Source organism: Chelonoidis abingdonii, chromosome 3 (assembly GCF_003597395.2).
Source record: "Chelonoidis abingdonii isolate Lonesome George chromosome 3, CheloAbing_2.0, whole genome shotgun sequence".
NCBI lineage: Eukaryota > Metazoa > Chordata > Testudines > Testudinidae > Chelonoidis > Chelonoidis abingdonii.
Window position 1 is genome coordinate 47068192 of NC_133771.1, and position 27714 is coordinate 47095905.

The 27714-nt window shown below is 41.0% G+C and overlaps 2 protein-coding genes across 3 annotated transcripts in view; one reads left to right on the forward strand and one right to left on the reverse strand.

Moving 5' to 3' along the window:
- CILK1 (ciliogenesis associated kinase 1) overlaps positions 1-1977 on the reverse strand; it is a 41431-nt gene extending 39454 nt beyond the window's left edge. Inside the window, exons 1-2 of the mRNA XM_075063720.1 lie at positions 1826-1977; positions 1022-1071 (exon numbers count right to left, since the gene is read on the reverse strand). The gene's annotated coding sequence lies outside the window, so the exon portion shown is untranslated. The remainder of the gene's footprint in view (positions 1-1021; positions 1072-1825) is intronic.
- Positions 1978-3355: 1378 nt separating this feature from the next.
- The window catches only part of FBXO9 (F-box protein 9), a 49731-nt gene continuing 25372 nt past the window's right edge, over positions 3356-27714 (forward strand). Inside the window, exons 1-4 of one of the 2 annotated variants that reach the window (XM_032764027.2) lie at positions 3372-3634; positions 13120-13197; positions 15707-15856; positions 18457-18514. In XM_032764027.2, the coding sequence (XP_032619918.1) occupies positions 3632-3634; positions 13120-13197; positions 15707-15856; positions 18457-18514 (289 nt within the window). In that variant the 5' untranslated portion in view covers positions 3372-3631. Of the gene's footprint in view, positions 3635-13119; positions 13198-15706; positions 15857-18456; positions 18515-27714 lie in introns of both variants that reach the window. The other variant, XM_032764029.2, reaches the window with a different exon arrangement.

Consider the following 27714-nt stretch of genomic DNA (forward strand, 5'->3'; position numbering starts at 1 on the left):
TGTAAACTCAATAAAAATGATTCATTTTTGAGATTTTGTCACTGAGATTGTATTTGCTTAAATACTTATTCCCCTCTAGTGTTTGAAAGACAAAGGATACAGCACTGAGAATCCGAAAGTGAAACTGATTATAAAACAAATTGAAACTGACTTCATTAATTTTCATTGTCAAAAATTAAGAGAAATGCAAAAAAAAACCAAACAACCCAGCATAAACAGTGACAAGTCAATTTTAAAAATTCTTTCAATTGTGATAATCTAATTTGTTGTCAGTAATCTCTGCAAATAAATCTGTTGGTTTAGAATATATTGTTTTAATTTAACACTGTCTAGCTCTGTATCTGTAAAGCATTTTGAAATACAATATGAAGAACATTATACAAACTAGCTTGAAATAATCTCTTAAGAATGAAAAGCCCCCATTGACAATTTCATAAGTATGAGTCACATCATCTAAACTCATCTATATGCCTTTTGGCTACCACAGTGCCAAAAGCATCCAGCAACTGGTAGCCTCCTCACCCTTACCATCGCCCCCACAGGAGGGACAAGAACTGATTCAGAGTGCCATCCTACAAACATGTATGCAGGTGAGTAATCCTACTGAAATCACCGACTTCAATAGCACTACTCACGCGTAAATTTACCCACACGCACAAGTGTTTGGAAGGTCAGGCTGTTAGAAAGAGTAGGGAAATTTTACAAACATGTATGATATTGAGCTGGATTCAAGTGATGATGGTATGTATCGATGGACTTTTCTGTTTAACAAAAGTTACTTCTAAAAAAAAATTCTAAAGCAAACAAGACAGTGCTAATGCCTATGACCAAGTTTCAATTTTATTATTTGTTTTTAAACCCTGCAAGGATGGAGGCAATAGCACAGTATTTATGAAATTCTAGCTCTCTGTAAAGAAGTTTATCTGAAATCTGGTAACTAGCCATAGAGCTAGCAGCATCCTAACTAACAGCACTTTCCATGAACACACGTCATTTATTAGTAAAAATCAAAACTATTTACCTTTGATGAATCCAGCCCATTGTATGGTAGTCACTCGGTATTACGCAACTCTAGCAAAAGAATAATTAAACTCCATTATAAAAGAGTTTTCTGTACTGTTGTCTATACAGAGAACAAATTTAACATTTGTCTTATGATTTGTGTAGGAACGGTCTTAAACTATCATTTTCAAAGCAAGAACAGAAGACAAATCTGAATTAATTTAACTGGTCATATTTGTAGGCCACACGGCATGTTCCCTATAGAATAATTTTCATATACACTTACATAAATGAAGTCATGCTAAATCAAAACACCATCTGAAAAATCAAATGAAAAATGGTTGCTACTAAACAAGAAATTCGTATCTTGAAGTCCCTCCCATGCAGGGCTAGTGAGAAAACTTTCATGTACAGCTCTACTTGAGATGTCAAAAGAAAAGGCCTAAAACCATGGTGTGGGGAGGCGGGTAGACAAATGATGTTAAAGAACCACAATGTAAACACCAATCCAAAGCAGCTGATATTCTCCTTTTAAACCCAACTATTAGAATCAGGGTGAGAGCCACACAACTGTGGATAGAAAAAACAGAGGATTAACCACATTTTTGAGTGCCTCCAAATCTGTCATCATGTCTAGGGACATTTATGTTACAACCTACTAATACTGCTCTAAAAGACAATTTGTAATTGCTTGCAGAGCCCTTAAAGAGGATTTCTAGCAATTTGAAAGTAATAGAAAAGCTGTTAAGAGGAGCAGTCAAACAGTTTGTACAACATGATGTCTACATCGAGGAGAAAACTGCACTAGTAAATCACAACATACACAGTACAAACCCAGCTACAAGAAGCCATGCGGCAAGTCCATCTGAGGGAAGCCAGGGCTGATCTAGCTGCCAGAGGATCATTGCACTGAGGCCCAGAAGAAAATGAGTTTTCCACTCACCAGCAAGGAGAAAAACAAACAAAAGACAATGTGGCTACTAATCAAGGACAACCAGGAGCTTTCCCTGGTGAAAGCTACGCAGCAGCTCCCCTCTCTGGCCTTTCCCTTGCACAGTGCTCTCTCTCCACAGCCAAACAGCATGGGATTCATTTACTATATGGACAGGGTTAGTTTTTTTTCCCATTAAATACAATCTCCATGTGAGATAATCTAGTAACTTTTTCAGACAAATGTAAATATAAAAAAATAACAAGCTAATGCAAAAAATAAACCATTAATAAATTATTACTGAGCTCATATTCAGCCAGTATGTGTAAATATCTTATAATGATCAGCTAGGCCCTGATCCTACAGTGAGCTGCCCAGAGATTCATCAACACAGAGTAGCTGAGATCAAGGCCTACAAATCGGAAGGGCCTGATCCTTCATTCCTTGTGCACCCAAAGCTCCCACTGACTTTAATATAGGGCTGAATTAAGAACTGGGAAGTGGAGGAGAATAACCAAGTACTTAAGCACCAACACCTTTGCCAGGACAGGATGTCTTCTCTCTCCCTCTTCCCTCCTCCTCTACCCCGATTTATACTTTTTTAAAAAATGGGGAAACTGAGGCACCTATTTATTCCCCTCCTCCTCCCACCAACTATACAGGGCAGTATCTGAGGGGGGCTTAGGACTCAGGAATGCCACCTGCTCAGCCTTTCACTGTTACTTAACAATATATTCTACACTGCTCCTGCACACAATTCAAGAGGAGTTCACATGATCCAGATGTCTGGGCTATCTGATACCAGTTTAGGAGTGGGATCCTACACTGCTGAGTAGCATTGTCAGACAGGTGCCTATTTCACTCCAGAGATAGCTGCATGTTAGTGGTGGGTGAAGTGATTCATATACAATTATAAAGTTTGTTATATCCATTGGATTCAACTAGCTGAAAATGGTGCTGTATTAGTCGGCTATTATATGTTATTCTTTAGTCCACACTGAGTAATTCTACGTATGGTCTTCCTCAATGCCTGGGCCTGATCTTTGGGCAGGCAGACAATGCACAATGGTAGCCCTAAAAGAAACTGTCATTACACTGTGGAGCAGCAAGCAGCAGCCCACATCCTTAGGGCCCTACCTGCAGGGGTACGTACAACCCACAGGAACTACAGGTCTCTGCAGCCACTGCCCCCATCTCTAGTTGAATGGCCCATGAGAGACTACACTTCCTAGCAGCCTGTGCTTCCTTTCCATTTGATTGGCCTGTTAAAAACAATTTAATTCCCAGCATGCAATGCTTCTCCTCGAGCCGAGTGGCCCACGGAGACTGCATTGCCCAGGAGGCAACGCTCCATTTTGATCCAAGCGGGGAACCAGACACAATGGTGTATTGCATGCTGGGACTTGCAGTCCTCATGGCCGACGCTGCGTCATTAAGCGGCCGCTGCGTCGGAAGGGCGACGCTCTGTCTTTTCTCTCAGTGCTCGTGGGGTCTGTCTGGGCCAGGGTCTTGGCTGCTCCCGGTCCTCCTGCCCCTCACGCTCCGGGAAGATGGCTGCCGTACGGAGGGCTCGGAGTTACTCCCGTTGCGTGGTGCGCTTCTCCGACCGAGAACTCTGTTAAGTCACCCTGCGGGGAGGAGACACGGACCGAGCAGGGGGCAAGGACCCCCGGACAGCGCCGCCTGACCGACTGCAGCATGGTGAGCAGCGCCCGACCCGACCCGGCCTGCCTGCTCCCTGCGGCTGCTGCAGTGGGGGCCCTGCGGCGAGAGGGGGCTGGGGGCAGGATGCAGGGCCGAAGCGGCGGCTGTCATTGGCTGCTGGAGGGGAGGGGGCTGGGGGCAGGGCGCGGGCCCGAGGCGGCGGCTGTCATTGGCTGCTGGAGGGGAGGGGGCGTCCCCGGCAACCGTCAACGGTGGATATGCGGGTGTTTACGGCTGAAGCCGTGCCCTGCTCTCCGCTCCTCTGCGCTTGGGACCTTCCCCGCGCCGGTGTGGGACGGGCCCTGCCTCCCCCTGGGGCCGTAACCCCGAGTGTGTCTCGGGCTAGCGCTGCACTGATCTCTCCCCTCAGCGCCTGGTCCGTGTGGGGCATATCCTAGCGGACGAGCTGCCTGGGACCAGACGTACCTGGAGTAGGGAGATCCCAGTGCGAGGTACTGGAGGATTGTGGTATCGTGGCACCACGTTGTGCCCCAGGACAGCAGTGCGGCATCAGGCGGTTGCGCCTGCCACCAGGCAGCAGAGGAGGGGTCCTGCAAGCCCAGTTTGAAGCAGGACAGTGCCTCTTCCCCACACTCATTGGAATTATACATGGCAGTGTATATGACCATATCAATAAAACATATTACAGAGACTATGAAGGCTCAGGGCTGTTTTGAGGAGCCTAGTAGACCAGGCCTCTGCTTGGTGGAACTATTTGCTGCAGAGGTCAAGCCTACTGTTGGCTCTGTGCAAAGCAATGGATACAGGGACTGTTTTCCTGAGGGCTGCACCTCCCTATGAATATCTAAGACACCAATCATCAGATTATCTGGACACAGCCCTACTTTGTGCTGATAGTAGCAATCAAAAGATCTCAAAACACTTTACCCCAGCAAGTAAGCTTTTATATTTCTGCAGAACAGAGAAGATTATTCCCCTTTAAGTGGAAACAGATAGAATCATAGAACAGAAGGGTTGAAGGGGACCTCAGGTGATCATTTAGTCCAACCCTTTCTGAAAGCAGGACCAATTGCCAGATAGATTTTTGCCCCAGATCCCTAAATGGGCCCCTCAGGGATTGAGCTCATAGTGCTCGGTTTGGCAGGCCAGTGGTCAAACCACTGAGCTATCCCTCCCCCCAGGGGAAGGTTTTATTGTCTTACACTGCCAAAAGGAACCCACTCACACCTGGCTTTTAGTTCTGTGCTTTAACCTCATCTTTGGATGGCTAGAGTCTACACTAACTTGTGCACATTTCCCATGTGCTTTTTAGCTGGGCACAGTATAGATGCTCTTTGGCTGGACCTGATCTGTGGTCTAGGTGTTTTTGTCCGACATCTAGGGAGAGAAAATATTTGTGCATAACAGATCTTATTTGTAAGGAAATATCCTGTGAAAATCCTTAATCTTCCCAGAGCTCTTTCAAAGTAGACCAAATTATAATGCTCATTAGATACATGGAGAAAGGTAAAAATATTAACCAGAGGAAATAATAGGGCAAGATCAAAGACTTTCTTGTCTCTAAGTCTATAACATTATAGGTGGAGGAAAAAATTTCTGCCAGCCCTGGTTTGAAGACTAATGATGTCATTTTTCCCTAAAGTCTGTGTAAACCCAAAGATGGTATGTTAGCTATGGAAGGATGTGAAGTGTGACTTTTTTGTTTTAGTTTAGTTGAGCACATTAGCACCTACTGAGTCTGGGAGGCTCAGTTTGCACTGTTAATATTGGTTCTGTGAAGGTCTTTGTTCAGACCTTGGCTACAGTAAAACTTCAGTGGAGTTTCCTCAGTAATTGGTAGTCTGCTGTATTGTCTCAGAAATTCACTGTATAGTGCTGGTTTGCAGGACAGTAATAACCGAGCTCTGCAAATAACATGCTTTTGGAATGTGGCAAGTTCTTTGTAAACAAATGTGAATTAAACTGACTCAGCTGTTTTTAGATTTTGACATGTACAGCCAGTAACAAATTGACACTGTTTTCCTTTGTGGCTGTTTATTTCAGTGTTAAGGGAAATGGAAAATTAATGTAAACGCTGTATGTCTTAGTTATTAGTGCATGTTGAAGTGATTAAAGGTGAAAAAACCTTTAAAGCAGCAAGGTGAAGTCTTTCACTGGCTTTACTTTACTTTCTTGTTTGTGTGGTGATGTAGTATAACAGAATGTGTGATAATGTGAAGCTAGTAGAGGAAAGATTGCTTGTGTAGAGAAGCAGAGTAACTTCTCTCATTGGATCAGTGTAAGTGTTAAGTGGCCATTAAAACAGTATTTGAGTGAACTTCACAAAAATACAGATCTTTACTTATTACACAATTAATTGGACTTTCAAATCAGTAGGAGAAACTTAAATTTACAGATTAGAAGTGACTTGTGTTCTAGCATTGTACTGAGTGCAGACAAAAGGGAGACCAACGGAATTCAGAACTCACAGTTTATAACCGCAGCTTGAAGGCTCAGCAGTTCTGACAGTTGGTTTTGGGCAGGACTTTGAAGTTCAGGCAGAGTGGCAGTCTTGCTTGCTTGGATTGAAGATGAGCAGTTATAGGACTCTCTCTTCTGTAAAGACTTCCTGAACAGCATTGAATTGCACTCTGAAAGGCTACTTGCCAGAATAAAGTCTTAGTGGCAAAGTGAGGAGTTGTGTTCTTGGCACAAAGGAGAGTCAAAGTTGGCTCAGACACAAGCTTGGAGGAAAAATGATGATTCCACCAAAGACATCTTGTAGTAGGTTACTTAAAACAGATTAGAGCTAAAGTTAGGTATTTTGTTCCAGACAATTGTCAATTTTAAGATTTAAAAGATCACCATTTTGTCTAGTCAAACAGGTAGTCACTTTTTAAGTTTTATTGGGATCATGCCCTCACTTCCTAGAAGATATCAGGGTTTTTTGGGTTTACAGAACACGACTAGATACTGAGATGCTACAGTGATGGGGCACTGTAGATCAGTACACAATGTCTACCAGGCAGTAAGGGCAGAGTCCCATTATAATCCAAATTTAAGAAGCAGTGTTGCCAGCAGAGTGAAACGTGCATTCTAAGATGAATGTCTGGTTCAGACTAGGGTTTTATATTTTGACTGCTTTAGATAACCTGATTACTAGTACAGTAGTAAAGGAAGCAAGATTAAGAAATTCAAAACAAGTGCAGTTTTAAGATCAGATCACAGACTGCAGAAACAGATGTAGTATTATCTACTCACTCTGCCATGCTGCAGGTTGTGCAGTCTGCTATGCAAATCCTGAAAGATATCAGAGCAGTCCTGGGACAAATCATTCAAATATTGATTAAAATCGATGCATATATGGATAACAAGCTAGCCCAGCTAACTTGTAGTAATTTGGGACAGAAGATACCCAAGTGGGACTCCAGAAAACAAAAAGGATCTTCAGGCCATCATTTCATCCATTATGTAAAACAAATATAGTCTTGGTATATTTCATTTAAATGGGGCACTGCAATGTGATGTAATTTACTTATCATAGTACTTTCAGTTGGAATAATCTGGTGATTCAAGTTCATGGATACCTGAATTTTTGCATTTGTACTGTGAAGGAAATTAAATCTATACTGAAGAAGCCTACAGTATTTCCTTTAGGGCTGTCAATTAATAGCAATTAACTCACGCAATTAACTAAAAAAAAACAAAACCCAATTAATCACAGTTTTAATCACACTGCTAAACAATAGAATATCAATTGAAATTTATTAAATATTTTTGGATGTTTTTCTACATGTTAAAATATATTGATTTCAGTTACAACAGAATAAAGTGTACCTTGTTCACTTTATATTATTATTTTGATTACAAGTGTTTGCACTGTAAAAATGATAAACAAAAGATACAGTATTTTTCAGTTAACCTCATACAAGTACTGTAGTGTGATCTCTTTATTGTGAAAGTGCAACTTACAAATGTTTTTTTTACATAACTGCACTCAAAAACAAAACAATTTAAAACTTCAGAGCCTACATGTCCATTAAGTCCTACTTCTTGTTCAGCCAATTGCTAAGAGAAACAAGTTTGTTTACATTTGCAGGAGATAATGCTGCCTGCTTCTTATTTACAATGTCACCTGAAACAGAGAACAGGTATTCACATGGAATTTTTGTAGCCAATGTTGCAAGGTATTTATGCACCAGATATGCTAAAAATTCGTATGCCTCTTCCATGCTTCGGTCATCATACCAGATGACGCTTCCATGTGGATGATGCTCGTTAAAAAAAAAAAAAAGTGTTAATTGCTTCGTGACTGAACTCTTTTGGGGAGAATAGTATGTCTCCTGCTCTGTTTTACCTGCATACTGCCATATACACTTCTACCCCGATATAACACGACCTGATATAACATGAATTTGGATATAACGTGGTAAAGCAGCGCTCCGGGGCGGGGGGAGGGCTGCGTGCTCCGGCGAATCAATGCAAATTTGATATAACGCGGTTTCACCTATAACGCTGTAAGATTTTTTTGGCTCCCGAAGACCTTATTATATCGAGATAGAGGTGTATCTCATGTTCTAGCAGTCTCGGATGATGACCCATCATTCATTTTAAGAACAGTTTCACTGCATATATGACAAAATACAAAGATAACAATGTGAAGTTTCTAACGATAGCTACAGCACTCAACCCGAGGTTTAAGAATCTAAAGTGCCTTCCAAAATCTGAGAAGGATGAGATGTGGAGCATGCTTTCAAAAGTCTTAAAAGAGCAACACTCTGATGCAGAAACTGCAGAACCCGAACCACTAAAAAAGAAAATCAGCCGTCTGCAGGTGGCATCTGACTCAGATGATGCAAATGAACATGCATCAGTCTGCACTGCTATGGATCTTTATCAAGCAGAACCCATCATCAGCATGGATGTATGTCCTCTAGAGTAGTGGTCGAAGCATAAAGGGACATACGAGTATTCAGTGCATCTGGCACGTAAATACCTTGCAATGCTGGCTACAAAAGTGTCATGCAAATGCTTGTTCTCTGTTTCAGGTGACACTGTAAACAAGAAGCGGGCAGCATTATCTCCCGTAAATGTAAACAAATTTGTTTCTCTTAGCAATTGGCTGAACAAGAAGTAGGACTGAGTGGACTTGTAGGCTCTAAAGTCTTAAATTGTTTAGTTTTTAAATGCAGATTTTTTGTCCATAATTCTACATTTGTAAGTTCAACTTTCATGATAAAGAGATAGCAGTACAGTACTTATATTAAGTGAATTGAAAAATACTTTGTTTTTTACACTGCAAATATTTTCAATAAAAATAAAGTGAGCACTGTACACTTTGTATTCTGTATTGTAATTGAAAATGTAGAAGACATCCAAAAATATTTAAATAAATGGTAGTCTAATGTTTAATCACGAGATTAAACAGAGTAATCACACAATTTTTCCTCTTAATTTCCTTTAGGACTGCTGAGAATCCCACTAAGAAGTACAAAAAATGTAATGCTAAGTCTCTTTGGCATGACAGAATTCTAGCAACATCTAGGAGAGACCTACTGTGCAACGAAAAAATGCTGAATTCTACATCTTTCACCCTCCCCCAAAATCAGTTTAAAACTCAAGTTAAAAGGTGAATTTTCATCCTGTCAAACAGGCTTTTGCAGAACTATAAATTTAAACAGCTCTTGTAATCCCCCTAATCTTAATCAGAGTGGAGTACAATTTCTGGGATACTTCACCTGCAACAGCAGCTTTTAGACAAGACCAAATCTGCTCCTTTCTCAGGCAGTCAGACTGATCACTGAGTGACAAGTCTGTTTGTGTGCTGTGCTACATGATTTGTTGAAATTTGTCATATTGGTATTCAGACTTAAACAAGACAGAAGTTTATTAGGCTAGCTTGTTTACAGTCCTCTGTTCTAGAATTGGCTTTCTTTGGGAGGGGGGGTGGTTCAACTTTGTTCAAGTTAACATGTATGCCAGTCCTACTGAACTCGATTCATGCTCCTTAAATATAAAATATTGTAAATAAGACTTTCATTTTAAAGTTATGGACCGCTCCCGTTACTTATCTTTTTACCATCAACAAAGGTTGTAAATCTGTATTAAACATTATCTTCCAAGTTTTCTTACGTTATCCACATAAGTGAGGCTGTTATAGTTTACATCTTATAACTCTAAGCAGTAGTCTCCTCTTAATGTGCAGTATAAAAAAATATTCAAACTACAGTCTAAAAAAACCACAAGTTTTTTTTTTTTAAATATAGCAGTTAATGTAACTCTAAGGGCATTTTAAAATGGCACTGTGTTCATGAAGCAGAGGCTTCATGTTTCTTTTGGCTCTGCTTGTATGCTTTGATTTGATAAAGATCCATGCACTTAATTCAGTAATAGTAAATAGAATGTTTACAGAAAGCTTTACTACAGAGGACTGCATGATGGCACAGACTTTCAGCCTAGAAAAAATAAGACTAGACTGAAAACTTTGTTGCATACGTTTATGTCTGGATCAGGGGGACACTACCATAACTCTTCCAAAATCCTAGATGCACGTGTAAAAGACTGTAAAGTTTCTATTTTGATTAGCTGTGTTTTAAATACCCCACCCTCCGCAAATCAACTTACATGGTGAATATCTGGTTTTACCAGTACTTAAACAAAATTGACTCTTGAAAGGCTTGCAACCTTTCAAACTTATTCTTAGTATGGATGCTCCTGTCTGTTTCCAGTAAGAAGGTCAGCCAACAAGATCAGATGTGGCTCTTAACTAAGTCTCAACTTTAAATGTATCTTAATACATGACAGAGAAGACAAATAGCCACTTCATCTCATGATGTTAACTACAATATGAACAACAAGACAGTAGGCAGAGTAAACAGTAGCATTTCCGTGTTCAGATTCCAGCAGGAGCTCTGTTCTTTCCCTGTCTAAATATTCCAGCAAGTATCATAGTAACTTTGGGACATTATCTTATCCTGTTGAACAATGTTTTAGATCAAAACTATAGCTTCTGTCACTCAGATATTGAAACATCTTCAGGGCGTAACCCCCATAGCTTAGCTATCAGCTTCATACAGTAGAACCTCAGAGTTACAAATTGACCAGTCAACCACCACCTCATCTGGAACTGGAAGTACGCAAGCAAGTGGCAGCAGAGACAAAAAAACCAAACAAACAAGTACAGTACTGTGTTAAACATAAACTACTAAAAAAATAAATGGAAAGCAGCATTTTTCTTCTATGTAGTAAAGTTTCAAAGATGTATTGAGTCAATGTTCAGTTCTAAACTTTTGAAAGACCCATGACGTTTGTTCAGAGTTGCGAACAACCTCCATTTCCAAGGTGCTCGTAACTCTGAGGTTCTACTGTAGTTATAGCATCACAATACCTCCAGCATTGCTGCTAGTACTATCTTAGGGTACGTCTACACTGCACGATTATTTCGAATTAGCTTAAACCGATATTACAAAACAGATCTAATAAAATCGGTTTAGCGCGTCCACAGTGGGATCCCGAAATCGATTGTTTGCGTCCATGGTCCAAAGCTACCATCGATTTCAGGAGCGGTGCACTGTGGGTAGCTGTTCCTCAGCTATCCCATAGTTCCCACTTCCGTGTTGAGAGCACAGTGCCTGATGGGGCAGAAAACACTGCCCCGGGTGGTGCTGGGTACAGCCTCACCCCTCCCTTTGTGAAGGCAGCAGACAACCCTTTGGCGCCTTTTTCGCGGAGTGCATTGAGCAAACGCCATAGCACAGCAATCTTTCCCTTTTTTTTTTCACGTGGTGGTGGGGGGAAATAAACTGAGGAGCTGTTCCCTGAACCACGCCAGACACTGTGTTTGAACCTACAGACATTGGGAGCTCAGCCAAGAATGCAAATAATTTTCAGAGACTGCTGTGGACTGTGGGATAGCTGGAGTCCTCAGTACCCCCTCCCTCCCTTCATGAGCGTCCATTTGAGTCTCTGGCTTCCCGTTACGCTTGTCACACAGCGCTGTGTATCCTGGAGTTTTTTATTCAAACGCTTTGGCATTTCGTGTTCTGTAACGGAGCTGGATACAACAGATTTGTCTCCCCATACAGCGATCAGACCTAGTATCTCCCGTACGGTCTATGCTGGAGCTCTTTTTCGATTTCAAACTGCATCGCCAGCCGTGCTGATCAGAGCTCCACGCTGGGCAAGCAGGAAATGTAATTCAAAAGTTCGCGGGGCTTTTCCTGTTTACCTGCCCGCTGCATCCGAGTTCAGATTGCTGTCCAGAGCGGTCAGTGCTGCACTCTGGGATACCGCCCGGAGGCCAATAACGTCGATTTCCGTCCACATGAACCCTAATCCGAGTTATCACTATCGAATTTAGCGCTACTCCTCTCGTTTGGGAGGAGTTCCGAAATCGATTTAAGGAGCCGTTTAACTCGATATTAATGACGACGTCGTGTGAACGGATACAGCGTTAAATCGGTATATCGGCCATTAAACCGATTTAAAGTCGCAGTGTAGACCTGGCCTTAGAGTAAAACTAATTTAACCTGCTTAGTGACCACAGAAAATGTGTGACTGATATGTATCTTAGGGACTAGCAGATTTCCTTTAGTGAACATTTTACTTGCTGCAATAAGTCTTAAAGTATGTTAGTGTGACCATATATTATATTGGAATATTTACTATAGTTTTGAGATACATATCAGTGTTTTTATAACTACATCGTGTTTGAAATCTGCTTAAGTTTTCCATCCAAGTTCTGAAGAATTCTACAAACTCTCTCAAACGTTAAAGGGCCAGATTTCAGTATAGATAAGTAGGCCTAGCCCATTGGGATCAGTAGAGCAACATCAGAGCTGTATTTGGTTCCAGCTTTTTCTGTTTGGGATGGTTGCTTCAAATGCAAACTGGTAAACTGTGGTGTTCATTTGCAGCCCAAACTGGAATAGCCCCAAGAGATACATACTAGCTGCATTGGTTACGCTTCAGAGTTATTATTATTTATCACTTCACTGCTGAATGATGTATCAGTTATATGCAGCAAAGACATCGTGGCTGAAAATCCCCTTTAATATAGAAGCTGCTTCTGTAACACCTTTCAGCAACAAAAGTTTAAATAAGAAGTGGCACCATTACATCAAACTCCTGATTTTACCTGGGAGAAGACAGTATAAGGTGCAGTCAGTTGTCTGAAATTTCACTTATAAAAACATATGTTAAAGTCCTCTTTTTATGGAGTTAGGTTCCCCTACAGTGTTTTCAATCCAAACATTGCAGCAGTGCACTGATCCATGTAAAATGGCAAATGACATCTAGCTGGACACCGCATTACCGAGTTTAAGTGAAATACAATATGCTTATTTCATTATCAGTTTCGATAGCTTAGTGTAACAGGTAATGCCACTGAACTTAATTTAGCCAAATGTTAAGTTGATGTCAACAGGGACATTATTTTGAGGGGGAACAATGTTTTTTGTAATGAGTTTGTGCAGTTTGCACACATCAGAGTAATGTATGTACATATACAGACTATATATTCATGTCTAACTGTTCTCTATTAGGCAGAAGCTGAAGAAGATTGTCACTCTGATCTGATAAGAGCTGATGACAATGAAAGGCCTGGTGAAGCAAATCTTCAGGTATGTCTAAAGTTATGTTATTTTGAAATGAAGTTCAGTTGGCATTTTCTTCTGTAGTAGAAATCTGATATGGTGCAGTTAAGCCATCCCATAAGTAAAAGCACATTCTGCGATATGATACTTTTTCCTATGGTACTTGTTTCCATATATTAATACAAAAAAACCTTGGCATTAAGGTTAAAATATACTTTCAAATATACACTGAAGGCAAACTTCAATGAGGGAAGCGTCATATGGCGACTTCACCTTTGTTTTATACCACATTACCCTCCCCATTAAAAAACAAAACAAACCCACACAACCAAACTACAAATTCAAGTTATAACCTTGATTGTATTTAGGGCTGTCAAGTGATTGAAAAAAATTCATCGAGCTGTTAAACATTAATAGAATACCATATATTAAATTTTTTAGATGTTTTCTACATTTTCAAGTATATTGATTTCAATTACAACACAGAATACAAAGTGTACAGTGCTCACTTTATTTTTTTTGATTACAAGTATTTGCTCTGTAAAAAAACAAAAGAAATTTATTTTCAGTTCACCTAATATAAACACTGTAGTGCAATCTCTATCGTGAAAATTGAACTTGCAAATGTCAAATTATGTACAAAAAATAACCGCGTTCAAAAATAAGAATGTAAAACTTTAGAGCCTAGAAGTCAACTCAGTCCTACTTCAGCCAATTGCTTAAACAAACAAGTTTGGTTACATTTGCAGGAGATAATGCTGCCTGCTTCTTGTTTTAAAATGTCACCTGAAAGTGAGAACAGGCGTTCACATAGCACTGTTGTAACTGACGTCACAAGATATTTACTTGCCAGATGCGGTTAAAGATTCATATGTCCCTTCATTCTCCAGCAGCCATTCCAGAGGATATGTATCCATGCTGATGATGGGTTCTGCTCAATAATAATCCAAAGCGGAGCGGACCAATGCATGTTCATTTTCATCATCTGAGTCAGATGCCACCAGCAGAAGATTGACTTTCTTTTTTGGTGGTTCGGGTTCTGTAGTTTCTGCATCTGAGTGCTGTTCTTTTAAGACTTCTGAAAGTACACTCCACATCTCATCCCTCGATTTTGAAAGGCACTTCAGATTCTTAAACCTTGATGCAAGTGCTGTAGCTATTTTTAGAAATCTCACATTGATATCTTCTTTGCATTTTGTCAAATCTGCAATGACAGTGTTTGTAAATCAAACAACATGTGCTGGGTCATCATCCGAGACTGCTATAACATGAAACATATGGCAGAATGCGGTTAAAACAGAGCAGGGGACACACAATTCTCCCCCAAGAAGTTCAGTCACAAACTTAATTAACGCTTTTTTTTTTTTTTAAATGATCATCAGCAGCATGGAAGCATGTCCTCCGGAATGGTGGCTGAAGCATGAAGCAGCATACGAACGTTGAGCATATCTGGCACGTAAATACCTTGCAATGCAGGCTACAAAAATAGTGCAGTGTGAACTCCTGTTCTCACTTCCAGGTGACATTGTAAATAAGCAGGCAGCAGCATTTCTCATAAAATGTAAACAATTTTTTTTGTCTTAGTGATTGGCTGAACAAGAAGTAGGACTGAGTGGACTTGTAGGCTCTGAAGTTTTACATTGTTTTGTTTCTGAGTGCAGTTATGTAACCAAAACAAAAAGTCTACATTTGTAAGTTACACCTTCAAGATAGAGATTGCACTACAGTACTTGTATGAGGTAAATTGAAAAATACTATTTCTTTACACTGCAAATATTTGTAATTAAAAATATAAAGTGAGCACTCTCACTTTGTATTCTGTGTTGTTATAGAAATAAACATGTTTGAAAATGTAGAAAAACATCCAAAAAATTTAATAAATTTCAATTGGTATTCTATTGTTTAACAGTGCGATTAATCACAATTTTTTGAATTAATCACATGGGTTAACTGCGATTAATCGACAGACCTAATTGTAATCAAAACTAATTTACAATAATGTATTCACAAGTGTAATAAACCAATTTTTCTATATAAAATTGAAATTAATTTAAAACATTGAGGTGACATTTTCTTAAACTGAATATGAATAAGCAAGTAGACATATTCTAACATCTTCAGAAAGAAGACAGTGAGACTATTCTGTGAATTTAGGCCAGTATTAACTATATCAAGATCACTTCTTGCTACAACCTAAATTTTCTTCTGCATACTGAATTGTCCAAACAGAAGTAATTGCATTGTTGGAACTAAATTATCCGTAAGCCATAGCATTTTCTTGTGTGATTTTTTTCTGGTAATTCCACTGTAAGTGAAGCTAGAGGAAATGCCAATTCTAATCTGAACCTGAGTTTGCTAAACAAAGTCCCTATATTTACCATTGTACAGCTAGTATTGTATGTGTAATGTATATTCAAAGTTCTTATTTGTAGATTGGACCTGTAGAGCTGTGTAATCTCTTGTACAGGAGATGTACTGTCTGCCCAGAAGTTCCTAAATCAAAGCCTGTTAGGAGTTAATGTTTCTGCATTTTTAGGCAGAGCTCCAGATGTTTCGAGCTCAGTGGATTTTTGAACTTGCCCCAGGCATGAGTTCTGGTGGTTTGGAAACTGTGCCACGTGCAAGAGGCCCTGGAGTAAAGGTTATAGATACCAAAGGAAAGCAGGAGCTAGCAAAAGAGGAGAAGGTAGGAAAGAGATCACTTATTTTACTAATGGGCGGTCTTTGTTAGCATTCCATTAGCTTTTAACATTGAATGTTTAGATTCTGGTTAAACCGGAAAAAGATCAGGCAGATAACTTCCTCTCTGTATGCTAGATTCACAAAGGGATGGTGTGGTGCCTAACTTTTAGGAGCCTAGAGATTTGGGTTTTACAAACTGAGTTAGATGCTTAAGCTCCCTATGTAGTGCATAGGGGAGATAGGTACTTAAGGCTACATAGAGTACAAGCACTACATGTATAACCACTTGCTACAGAAAAAGGCAGGCTGCATCCACACTTGGCACTGTGGTGTGAGCTATATGCTTCAATGAAGGACTGTGGCAGAGGGGAGCTGTTGGAGTCTTTCAGTGCAGTAGGGAAAGCCTCTGGCAGTGGGACACTACACTGCTAAAAATAGCAGTGTAGATGTGGGAGGCACTACTCAGGTGTGTAGAGAGCCCTCATAGGTTACATACCCCAGGGAGGGGGTGGGTTTCAGGTGTGAAGGGCATTTTCCTTACAAACTGTACCCAGTCTACAGTGCTATTTATACTCATGCTAGCTGGGTGTGTGGTTTCTGCACTCTGCTGTAAGTGTAGTCATATGCTAAGAATGGGATTTCCAAAAGTCAGCATATTGAGTGAGGAGCTGCCTTAGCTAACCATTGGGAGATGCCAAGGACAGGGTGTGTCCTAAGTCTCACTCCTTCCAAGGAATTAGGGTCTTACGTCTGGGCTGCAGGAATGTGCTGCTTTCTGCTTGGGATTCTGCACTGTGAAGCGTCTCCTGCATATGATAGAGAGACTATAGTTTGGTGGTTAAAGTTCTCACCTGGAAGGAGGGAGACCTAGGTTCCAGTACCTTTGCTTCAATGTCTAGTTATACGAAGTGCAGCAGCTTCATCAGGAGAGATTGAGGGCATTTTCTTCCTTCAGCCTGGGGGGAGAATTGAACCCAGGTCTCCCACATCCTGGGTGAGTGCTTTAACCACTAAAGTTATAAGGTGGGCACTACTGCTACCACCTCCTCTCTGGCCAGATTTTGAATGGCCCCAGGTCCGGTAAGTGAATTCCAAGTTCAGCCTACTGGATTGAGCTCTGCAGCTGAGAAAGGCAGAAGAACTATCTTCCCCTGCTTTGTGGATTTTGCTGGGGTTTAGGTGTCCATATGCTTAGTGAGACATCAGTATGTGTGCACAGAGGCAGAAACTTAGGCACCCAGAGGACTTTACTACAAAAATGTAGGGGCAGTTTAGTCATTTACAGGGTTAGGTGGTAGCCGAGCAGGGATTTTGTGAATGCCAGTGGTGCCAAACTGTTGAAGTTGGGTACATAAGTCCCTTTGTGAATCTAGCCCTGTGTTCCTTACCTTTTGCTACCTTCCCTCATGCGTGGCTTTGCCTGCTTCACCAAATATAGGTATTGTGAAGTGATAGTGGCCTACCTGCTTTAACGGTGGGTGTTATGTGTGTGTGTTCCAGCTGAATGAAGTCACAGAGGTAAAATGACAAAGTTTGTCAATCATATCTTCTTGTAATGGATATGTACAAACAGTAAGAAAGCTAAAGAGCTTCTGAACTAGGTCAATCACTAATGTGTTCTGGTTAAGTTCAAATGGCATTTTCTCTCCCAGTTAAAGAAAAGGAAACAGCAAGAGCTCTCCTGCCTTCCTTCCCCTGCCTCTCCTGACTTCTTGCACACATTTGCATTTTTGCTCTGGCTATTCACCTGCATTTGTGAAAGTTCTTTCCAAGCATAGTGTAGCAATATGGCCTCCACAATACTCTTGACTTTTTGGATCACTTAGTACTCTTTTGCAGGTTCCACTGTTCTTTATTGTTGCAGACTGGATTTGCAATTGATATGCTTTTGTTCCTGTAGGTCAACTCTGTGGATTTGACTCTTTAATATCAGCCAGATGCTTTCTGTCTCACTTCCTGAGCATTGCTTTCACAAGTGCTTTGCACAACACCTCCAGAATTGCCCTCTACTTTTTTTTTTCTTAAGAAAACAAAACCGAGTTAGAGCCAAAGTGTCTCTAGGTAAAAAAGTGTGATATTGTAAATATTTGAAGATCTTCACTCCCCTGCTAATTTTGGTGACATGGACACATTATCAATCCTTCTTTGCAAAGCAATAAAACTTTAGAAAGCTTGTTCATTCCTGAGATAAGCTTCCATTCAAATGGTAAGTTCAATATGGCGCAGTTAGACTCCTTTTAAAACACAAAGGAATTACTAGTTTAGAAACCTATGAAAATAGGTTTATAGTGTGAGTGCTATATCAACCATGGCTATAGTGGTGCTAGAAGCTATGCAATTTCTTATTTATAAGGGCTTAAAGCCCTGATTTAATTAAAACTGGTGTCAGCAAGATTTAGGATCAGGTTCTGCGTTGGCTCAGAAATTCATTTATTGTTAGTATAGCCTGAACATCACCTCCATGTTATATGCAATTGTGCTTTTACTGTTTTCCTTACCACCACATAGTATAGAGCTGTCAACTTGGATGAAAATTCTGGTAACTGGATTTGCTTGGGTGCTTGTAACACATTTTTTAAATGTTCTGTGTAATTTATTGTACAGGCAAGAGAATTGTTCCTGAAGGCTGTGGAACAAGAACAAAACGGGGCTCTTTATGAAGGTAACATGCAATTCTGAGATTACAAATCTAGTGCCTAGAAAAAGTACTATATGGTTGATCAGGAGCCATTTTTTATTAGTTTCTACTGATATGGTGAGAGCTGTGCACTTCTAATTAATAGCTGAAGAATTATAAGTAGGAATTTGATAACTGGAGTCCTTGGGTCACTCAAGCACTCCCAAGATTAACCTAAGAAAGGACAGACAATAATGCTAAAGAAGCTCATTACTATAGTTAAGATTAAGCAAAATTATGAATGCAAGGCAGACTAAAAACAACCCAGAGTCTTCCTGTCTTTGGGCAAGGAAATGTTTTGCCATCTTTAGCAGTATCCACACCAGTTTCAGTAGACTGAAATTTGTCTGGAGCAATTTTTCCAGGGCTCTAGACAGCTTCTTTAATAAGAGAGCAATTCTTAATTATTTTCTTTGCTGTGCAGTTACACCTTCAGTTTAACTGTAAACTAGCTTCTCTGTTTTTAAAACAAACTGTCACATTTAACATGTTCACAGCTTTCTAGTAGATACCTTCTTAGAAGTGTTAAATGGTTGACACTTAAATCTGGTGATCTTTAATTTGTCAGGTTTGCCCCCCAGATTGAAAATTCCTATGTAACGAAAGATTAAAGATTACCTTTAGACAGCCTTCCTTCCTGTTCTTGCCCCTATTGGCACACTTCTGGAAATAGAGGTTCAGAATAGTTGGAGGGGAAAAAGAGTTTAAGTACCTTGTTTAATTAGGGTTTAGGTAATCATGTGCCTATCTTTAAACACATGGATAATCCCACTAGAGTCAGTGGAACTACTCATACCTAAAGGTAGGCACCTTGCTCAACATAGCTATTTCTTCCTGGCTAGGTGGAATAATTATGCTGATGAGAGAGTTTTCTCCTGTTGGCATAAAGCATCTGCACTAGCAGCACTACAGCAACATCAGTACAACTGCACTGCGAGTAGTGATTCTATTGTAGACTCCCCCTTAGTGATTGTCCTTTAAGACACAATATTACTATAATCTGAGAACTCCAATTAGCAATTTAGTCTAGTGCAGTATGAGTGAGTAGGAGACTGCTCAACCCTCTGTTCCCAACAGTATTATAACTTATACTTGTGTGCCTGAATTTACTCCTTAAATAGTACAAGTCCTATTAAACTTGCATTCTGCTGCATTTAAGCTGTACATGCAGACAGCCTACTAGCTGTAATTGCTGAGACTCAAGGACACTGAACCTCACTTTACTGTTGCATCTGTATAGGTAAATTCTGGCTAACAAGCAAATTATCTTTAATTTCATGAAGGACAGCAAATTATTCTAATCATAGAACTGGAAGGGATCTTGAGAAGGCATCTAGTCCAATCCCCTGCACTTGTGGCAGGACTCAGTATTATCTAGACCATTCCTGACAGGTGTTTGTCTAACCTGCTCTTAAATATCTCCAGTGATGGAGACTCCACAACCTCCATAGGCAATTTATTCCAGTGCTTAACCACCTTGACAGTTTTTGGAAGTTTTTTCCCAATGTCCAACCTAAATCTCTCTGGCTGCAATTTAAGCCCATTGCTTCTTGTCCTAATGATTGCTAAGAGCACAGAAAAAAAAAAAAAGACTGCTTTATGTTGACCCAGCAACTTTGAAGTCTTCATATTTTGAGACAACTTCAGAACACACAGTATCCTGAAGTTGTCTCAGAACATGAAGCCTTCAAAATTGTCACAGCATTTAAAAGTCCGGTAACTCAGTGAAAGATAAACATGAGGCCTTGACAGAAGCCAGCAAGTGTTGATTTAAACTAAGTGTCACACACATCGCTTTGGCATGAGGCACATATTATTGCAGAAAGTTACATTTCCCTGTGCAAACAACACAGCTTCATAAGCTATAGCGCCTACAGTGACTACCACATTGAAAAGTGTATGTTAATATATTGTACTGTATTGGTAAATCTGAGCAATTGCTTTCAAAGCTTAGGAAAATTGACTAAAGAATTCAGTTTGAAGATTTAATCACTGTCTGGTGCTGCACAGCTTTCAGTCTTTGCAGTACTAGTACATTGGACTGTTTTATTGGAGACTTCCTCTCTTGAAAAGCTGTACCAAGAAGTAGTTGAAGGTTTACACCACCTTCAAGGAGAATGGTTTATTGTAAATGCTACAGTTGCTGTTATGGCAATGACAGGTGAGAACAGCAGTCTGATCAGAGAGATCCAACGCATTGCAACTAATGCCAGGATGTCACCTTCTACACTGAACTGTTGCTACTAATGCACCTGTAAAGCAGTACCTGGATCTTCAGGAAGCCGTTGCAAATAGTGAATTTAGTTAAGATGTCCAGTGAATTGACTTTGTGCATTGTTCTGATGATAGGTTCCTTTTACTGGTAATTTTCTCATTTAAGTGAGGTGACTCATGAGGTAGAGTTTAGGTTTTCCTGTATAATAAAACATGCTCCATCTTTGCTCCCCTTCCCGCCCCCCCCTCCAAAAACAAAAAAAACCCCCAACCACTTATGTTTAGCTACTTAGACTGAGCATTTTGGGGCAGGGATTATCTTTAATCTCAATTATCGGTAATTGTTTTTGCTAATGCCAGATGAAGTTATTGAAGGTGACAATTTACGCATCTTTGGTAATCTAAACGAGCTGGACTCTTCTCTGGGAGCAGAATAGGAGTGTTCTGTCCCTGCATGAGAAGGTAGAAGTATTCACTAACACTTGTAAATTGGCCTTCTGGACACAAAGAAGAAATTTGTGAACCTGAAACTTGAAGACTGGTTTCAAATTTTGAAGGAACTGAGGAGCTGGTCAGGCACTATCAAATTCAGTCAGTCGGAGTGAACCTCAGCCCAGTAGTGGCACTACTAGCCTGGTACCCAACAGAGGAGGGTAAAGAGGTGGACCATCAATCCCTTTATTCAGAAGACAGTTTTATCAGTGCTGAATGTGCCATTGCAGGCTAGACTGACAGACCTGAGACTGGTTCCTGCACCTAATTGAAGAGGAATTTTGCACATTGACAGATTATCTGCTTTAGCTGCAGAAACCTTGAAAACTTTCCATCTTGTAGCTCTAAGTGAGGTTTCTCTGTGGTGATCAAAAATAGTTGCTATCACTTGTGGATAGATAACTCATTTCAACCTCATGTGGAATCTCCCCTCAGAAAGACAGGCTCATGAGTTCTTGAAGGGAGAGTATAAGTTTACTCTTCAGAATTAGTAGTTGCCGTTGATTATTGTAACAATTTATTCTGCGTATAACAAGATATGGGGGGGATGGGAATAATGAAACAATTTAACATGGAGGATGGTGCTTAGAGTTGAAAGTTCTGAAAACCCTGCATTAGAGAATTTACACTAGTGTAAGTGACTCAAGATAACTGAAGGGGGCTAGATTGCTCAGAAGCTTGGTAATAAGAATTAGAGCCATTCATAGAGTCAGTAACATCTTTTAGATATTTGGTAACAGAGTAAGACCACTAAACAGTTGCTAAATATTCAGGTCACATCTGTCACAGTAGAACTTTAACTTTCTGTAAGTGGAAGACTCTTTGCAAGTTAAGTTTTGCACATCAAAACATGGTTTTAATTTGCTAAAGTATACTCTGTTTTGACAATTGTAATAGATTTGATTAAGCACTGTAGAATATTTTACCAGATGCTTAGAAAAGAGACTTCACTACAGCATGCTAAAACCTTAACTAGTTTTCATACTGATTAAAGTACATGGATTACTTAGGTTGTACTATACCTGAAAGTTCTAGCTATACAAAAGATCAAGAAGATTGAATTAGAGTGGATCACTTAGAACAGGCCGTCACCAGTCATTGGAAGACTTGCTGGTAGGATGGAGATCTGGTGTTAGTTCACTTTCTAGTTTGTTTTTTTAAAACACTATTACTTTTCCCAGTAAGCAACTGCTGTGTGGCTGCCAAAAACCATGTTGTGGTTGATCATGGGAGAAGAGATCTGTGCTATCATGACTAGGAGAAGTATCCCTGAGACACACCAAGTGACCCATGCCATGTAAAAAGGTTTCAGAATCCCTGCTGTAGGAATCTAGGTAAAGGGTGCACTATACTGACAGACAAACCTGCAACAGTGCTACATTTGCTGTGGATAAAAAGGTGTGTAGGCTATCAATTCAGTACCTGTTAAATCCTATTTTCTCTTTAGAAAAAGTTCATGCTTTCCTCCCTACCTAATCAGTGACTTGTGTAGGAATGAAGCCTTGTCCTGAGATAGCTTCAACTGACAGGAGATGCAGCAGCCTGTCTGCCTAGCAGCAGTGCTCTGCTGTCTCCACTCACACCCTATTGAATTGAGTTTAGTTAAAGATCTGAGTACTAGTTATCAAGACTCAGTCAACTGATACATGTTGATAAATCAGATGAGATACTGCATTACACTAAGAAAGGGAAGTTTTGGACTGTACATTCCTTACTTTTTGTAAGGCATGATGGCTTTGATTAAGGAAAGCACTTATGCATGTACTCAAATCCTTTAACTAGTGGGAAGGTCCTGAAATGGGGCTTCTATGGGGTGTGACGTTGCCCTTGAAATGTCTAAGTCCACATCAGCTCTCAAAGTGTGTTTCAGATGTACTGAGGAGTTACTTTCTCATGCTGGTGGCTTCATTTTTGTATCAACCTTGCATCAAGTAGTTGATAAGAATCAACTATAAATCTGCTAAGTTCTCCTTCTTTCCAACATGGACACATCTGTGATGGATTTCTGTGATTCAACCTCCTTGGAAGCTGCCAGCCAGTGGAGCAAGACTACTACTGCCCCTGCTTTCCCTGCCAGTTCGGGACTCCAGCACCCTGTTTTGCTGAGGCAGACCCAGCTGTCTGCTCCAACACAGACCCAGGGTCTGAATTATTTGCCCCAAGACTTGACTGAAAGCAGCTAACAGAAGTGCTTATCTTTAAGGCTCAGATGCGCAACTCCCAGTGGGGTCTAAAACTCAAATAAAATCCTTTTACCCTGTATAACGCTTACACAGCGTCAACTCAAATTGTTTGCCCTCTACAATACTGATAGATATGCACAGCTGTTTGTCTCCCCTACCCCCTATGTATTAATACATACTCTGGATTAATTAAGTAAAAAGTGATTTTATTAAATACAGAAAGTAGGATTTAAGTGATTCCAAGTACACCTCTACCTTGATAGAATGCTGTCCTTGAGAGCCAGAAAAAAAAAACTTACTGTGTTATAGGTGAAAACGCATTATATTGAACGTGCGTTGATCCACCAGAGTGCACAGCCGCGTCCCCCCGGAGTACTGCTTTACTGCGTTACAGCCAAATTCGTGTTATATTGAGGTATAGGTGTAGTAACAGACAGAACAAAGAATTACCAAGCAAAATAAAACACGCAAATCTAAGCCTAATATAGTAATACAACTGAGTACAGATAATATCTCACCATGAAAGATGTTTCAATACATTTCTTTCACAGAGTAGATGCCTTCCTAGTCTGGGCACAATCCTTTCCCCTGGTATAGCCCTTGTTCCAGCTCAGGTGGGAGCTAGGGGATTCCTCATGATAGAGAACAAAGTGAGAACTTCCAGCCATTTATTTAATCTCTCCTCCTCCCCCTCCCCTTCTTTCGCCCTCCGCCTCCCTCCCTCTCTCATATATATAAGCTGGGAATCCATTATCCCTCTGGGTCATCTCCCCCAGTGGAAAAGCACCAGCTTAAAGATGGATTCCAGTTCAGGTGACATGAACTCATGTCACTGTAAGACTTCATTACCCACTTGCCAGCACACCATATACAGGAATACTTACAGGTCAAACAGAGCCATCTGCAGTCAATTATCCTGGTTAATGGGAATCATCAAGATTCTAAGCCACCATTAATAGCCCACACTTTGCATAATTACAATATGCCCTCAGTTATTTCATATTTCTACTTGCAGATACAAGAGTGGTACATTTATACAAACAGGATGATCACATGCAGTAGAATATAAGCTTTGTAATGATACCTTACAAGAGACCTTTTGCATAAAGCATATTCCAGTTACATTAGCATATTTTCATAAAATCAGAGTGCAACATCACAGCATCAACTCAGGCTAAGTTCTCGTCTGCATTCCTTCAATAAAGAATATCTACTAAAGCATGACATTCCCATTTGAAGAGGACTTATTTAATCAGCGATTATTAGGTTGTTGCATGAACATGATTCTAGTACAGTCAAACCTTGCAATAACACGCCCCACCATAACGTGAAATCGCATATAACATGATCATAAGTTGGCTCCCCTTTGAGGCCTAATACCAGCGGTCCTCAATGCCATGGCGCCCTCTGGGACATTGATATGCCCCTGCTAGTGCCCAGCAGGGGAGAGAAGCTGCGGTCCCGCTCCTGCTGGTAACAGAGAACTCCAGGGCTGCGGGTGCCGGTGCTCTCTGTCTCCAACAGGTGCGGGGTTGCGGCTCCTCTTGAAGCCGGAGAGGAGCCGTGGCCCCGCGCCTCCTGGAGACAGAGAGCACTGGCACCCGCAGCCTCTGAGTTCTGTCCCGGCAGGCGTGGGGCCGTGGCTTCGCTCCCCTGCTGGGCACTAGGCACACTAGGCGGCGCACGTCAATGCACCGGGCTGGGGACCACTGACGTAAACTGACCAGCTTGAAACCCCACTATACCGCAACCGCACATTTAGTGCGAGGACATTTTTTGGACCCCAAACATTGCGTTATAGCGGGGTTTCGCTGTACTAGACAGTAGCAGGGCTTTACTGCAGGTTTCCCAGCAAGCTTCCTCTAGTATAAATAGGTTACAATAGTAGTCTTTATTTTGACCCAACTTAATATTTTCCAGACTGTTGATATAGCAAGTTAAATTCTCTTGTTCAGTTATTTGGCTTTTGTACTAGTGCACCTCTACCCCAATATAAGGTTGTCCTCTGGAGCGAAAAAAAACCTTACTGTGTTATAGGTGAAACCGTGTTATATCAAACTTGCTTTGATCCACTGGAGTGCGCATCCCTGCCCCCTCAGAGCACTGCTTTACCATGTTATCTCCGAATTTGTGTTATATAAGGTCACGTTATATTGGGATAGAGGTGCACTTTACATGAACAAGCAAAGGTTAGAAAAAAATCTTCTACAGCTTGTAATGCTTGACATCTAATAAAACCTTCATTACAGCAACTTGATCTATCTGATCTCAAGATTTATAGGGTAAGAATTCTATTCCTGGTGGCTGTAACTTTAGCTCCTATGTTCAGGGAGAGTAAAGCTCCGGTTACTTATCCTTCCTATGTTAAATAGCAAGAATGATTACCCAGATGCTTCAATCAGGAAATGAGCCCCAGCTGAGGTGTTCAAATAGTATACCATAAAACTCCAGCACAACTATATCTAGGTGCGGCATGAACACAGGAAGAGATACACAAGTCAGAACCCTGCTGATTTTGGTGAAAAGTAGAAAATGAGTATTTTCCAATTTTCAGCAAAATCAATAGGGTTCTGATTAGGAGGCGGCTGTCCAGGAAGGGGGGGGTGGGTGGGCAGGGAGAGAAACGGGAGGAAGCAAAGGGCCCACTAACCCTATACTTTAGATCATTGCCTCACCCCGGTATCCTAAGTATCATGGGGTGCACCACTCACCCCTGGTCTGGTGCCACGTCCTGTTGCTCTGGGGATTAACTCTAGAGGTAGATGTGCTCTTCCACAAATTTGCATGCTGTCACAGACATCACTGTCTTTCTGTCAGGTCAGCAACTCTTCTCACTCCAGAAAATGCAGCAGTCGCTTTATGATTCAGCCCTCCGGCCACATCACTCACTGTTCTCCCTCCATGGGTTCAGTCCATCAACAATCCTAAGCAGTCTTTCCATTCACCACCCTGATGCCACTACTTCAGTGGCTGGTAGGGGAACACAGGTCCACCCTCTAATCTGAGTTCCAGTCTAGGGACCGTCAGCTCAGTAGTTGTGGGCTTCCTCTCTTTGCTCTCACTGCTCCTTTCCTGGATTGCTTCCCCCTCTCTTCCTGAGTGTACTAGCTACAAGAACCCTCTTTCCAAAGAGTGACTACTGCCTTTCCCTACAGCCCCCAAACACGCCACACTCTTCTCAGGGAGTGACTGTCCTCTTTCAGCCCCAACCTGTGCCCTGCTACCTGACTTTATAGGCCCTCCCCATCTGTTCCTGTACAGTGAGCCTCTCTAATGAGCTGCCTTCAGCCTAAGGCCATGTCTACACTACGCGCGAAAATCGATTTTAGATACACAATTTCAGCTACGAGAATAGCGTAGCTGAAATCGAATATCTAAAATCGATTTACTTACCCATCTTCACCGCGCGGGATCAATGTGCGAGGCACGCCATGTCAATTCCGGAACTCCGTTAGTTTTGGTGGAGTTCCGGAATCGATCTAAGCGCGCTCTGGGATCGATATATCCCGTCCAGATCAGACACGATATATCGATCCCCGAGCAATCGATTTTCGGCGCGTAGTCTAGACGGGGTGTAAAGCTCCCCTGTTTGCAGCCTAATTAACTGATTGGGCCCACATGACCTAATTCTGCTCTTGCCGGGCTAGTGGAAATCAGGCTTTTCTGAATTTCACCAAAATCAAGAGAGTTCTGCCCAGTAGTGCCTAGAACATTTCCTGAAATTCTGGAATTGATTTGATACAGTTTTAAAATTACCATTTTTACATACATACAGAAACAGAAATGCTTTTGATTTGTGTGTAGGAATTTGCTTTGCTCAGGCAATAAGTATCAAAGGTACATGGCTGAGGTTTTATTAATATTTCCCTAGCCCTCTACTCTAAGTGATCGTACAAGTCAAGACTGATCTGTACCACTAATGTTTATTCCATGTGTCCGGCCCCTCCCCTTAGAGAAAGATTCTGGGTCATCATAAGCATGTATTAAGCAAAATAATCTCCAGTTGGATGGTGTCTGTGTAAATTCGTACTGAAAGCATGAAAAAGGAAATCTTTGCTGGAACTCCAGAAGCCCCTCCATCAGAGAGTAGAGAAAGCTCCTGCCCCACCTTGGGGTTGGGTTTCCAGCATGCACCAGAGGTCTCAGAGTTATTTCATGAGTGGTCCTCAGCTTTACATCAAGCACTCATCTTTCCAGTGTTTTTAAAAAGGCCATTTCTATCCTTCACCCTAAGATAATCCTTTGGTCATCTAATTTTGTTGGAAGAGTATAGCTTTAGGGAGAAAATGCAATCAA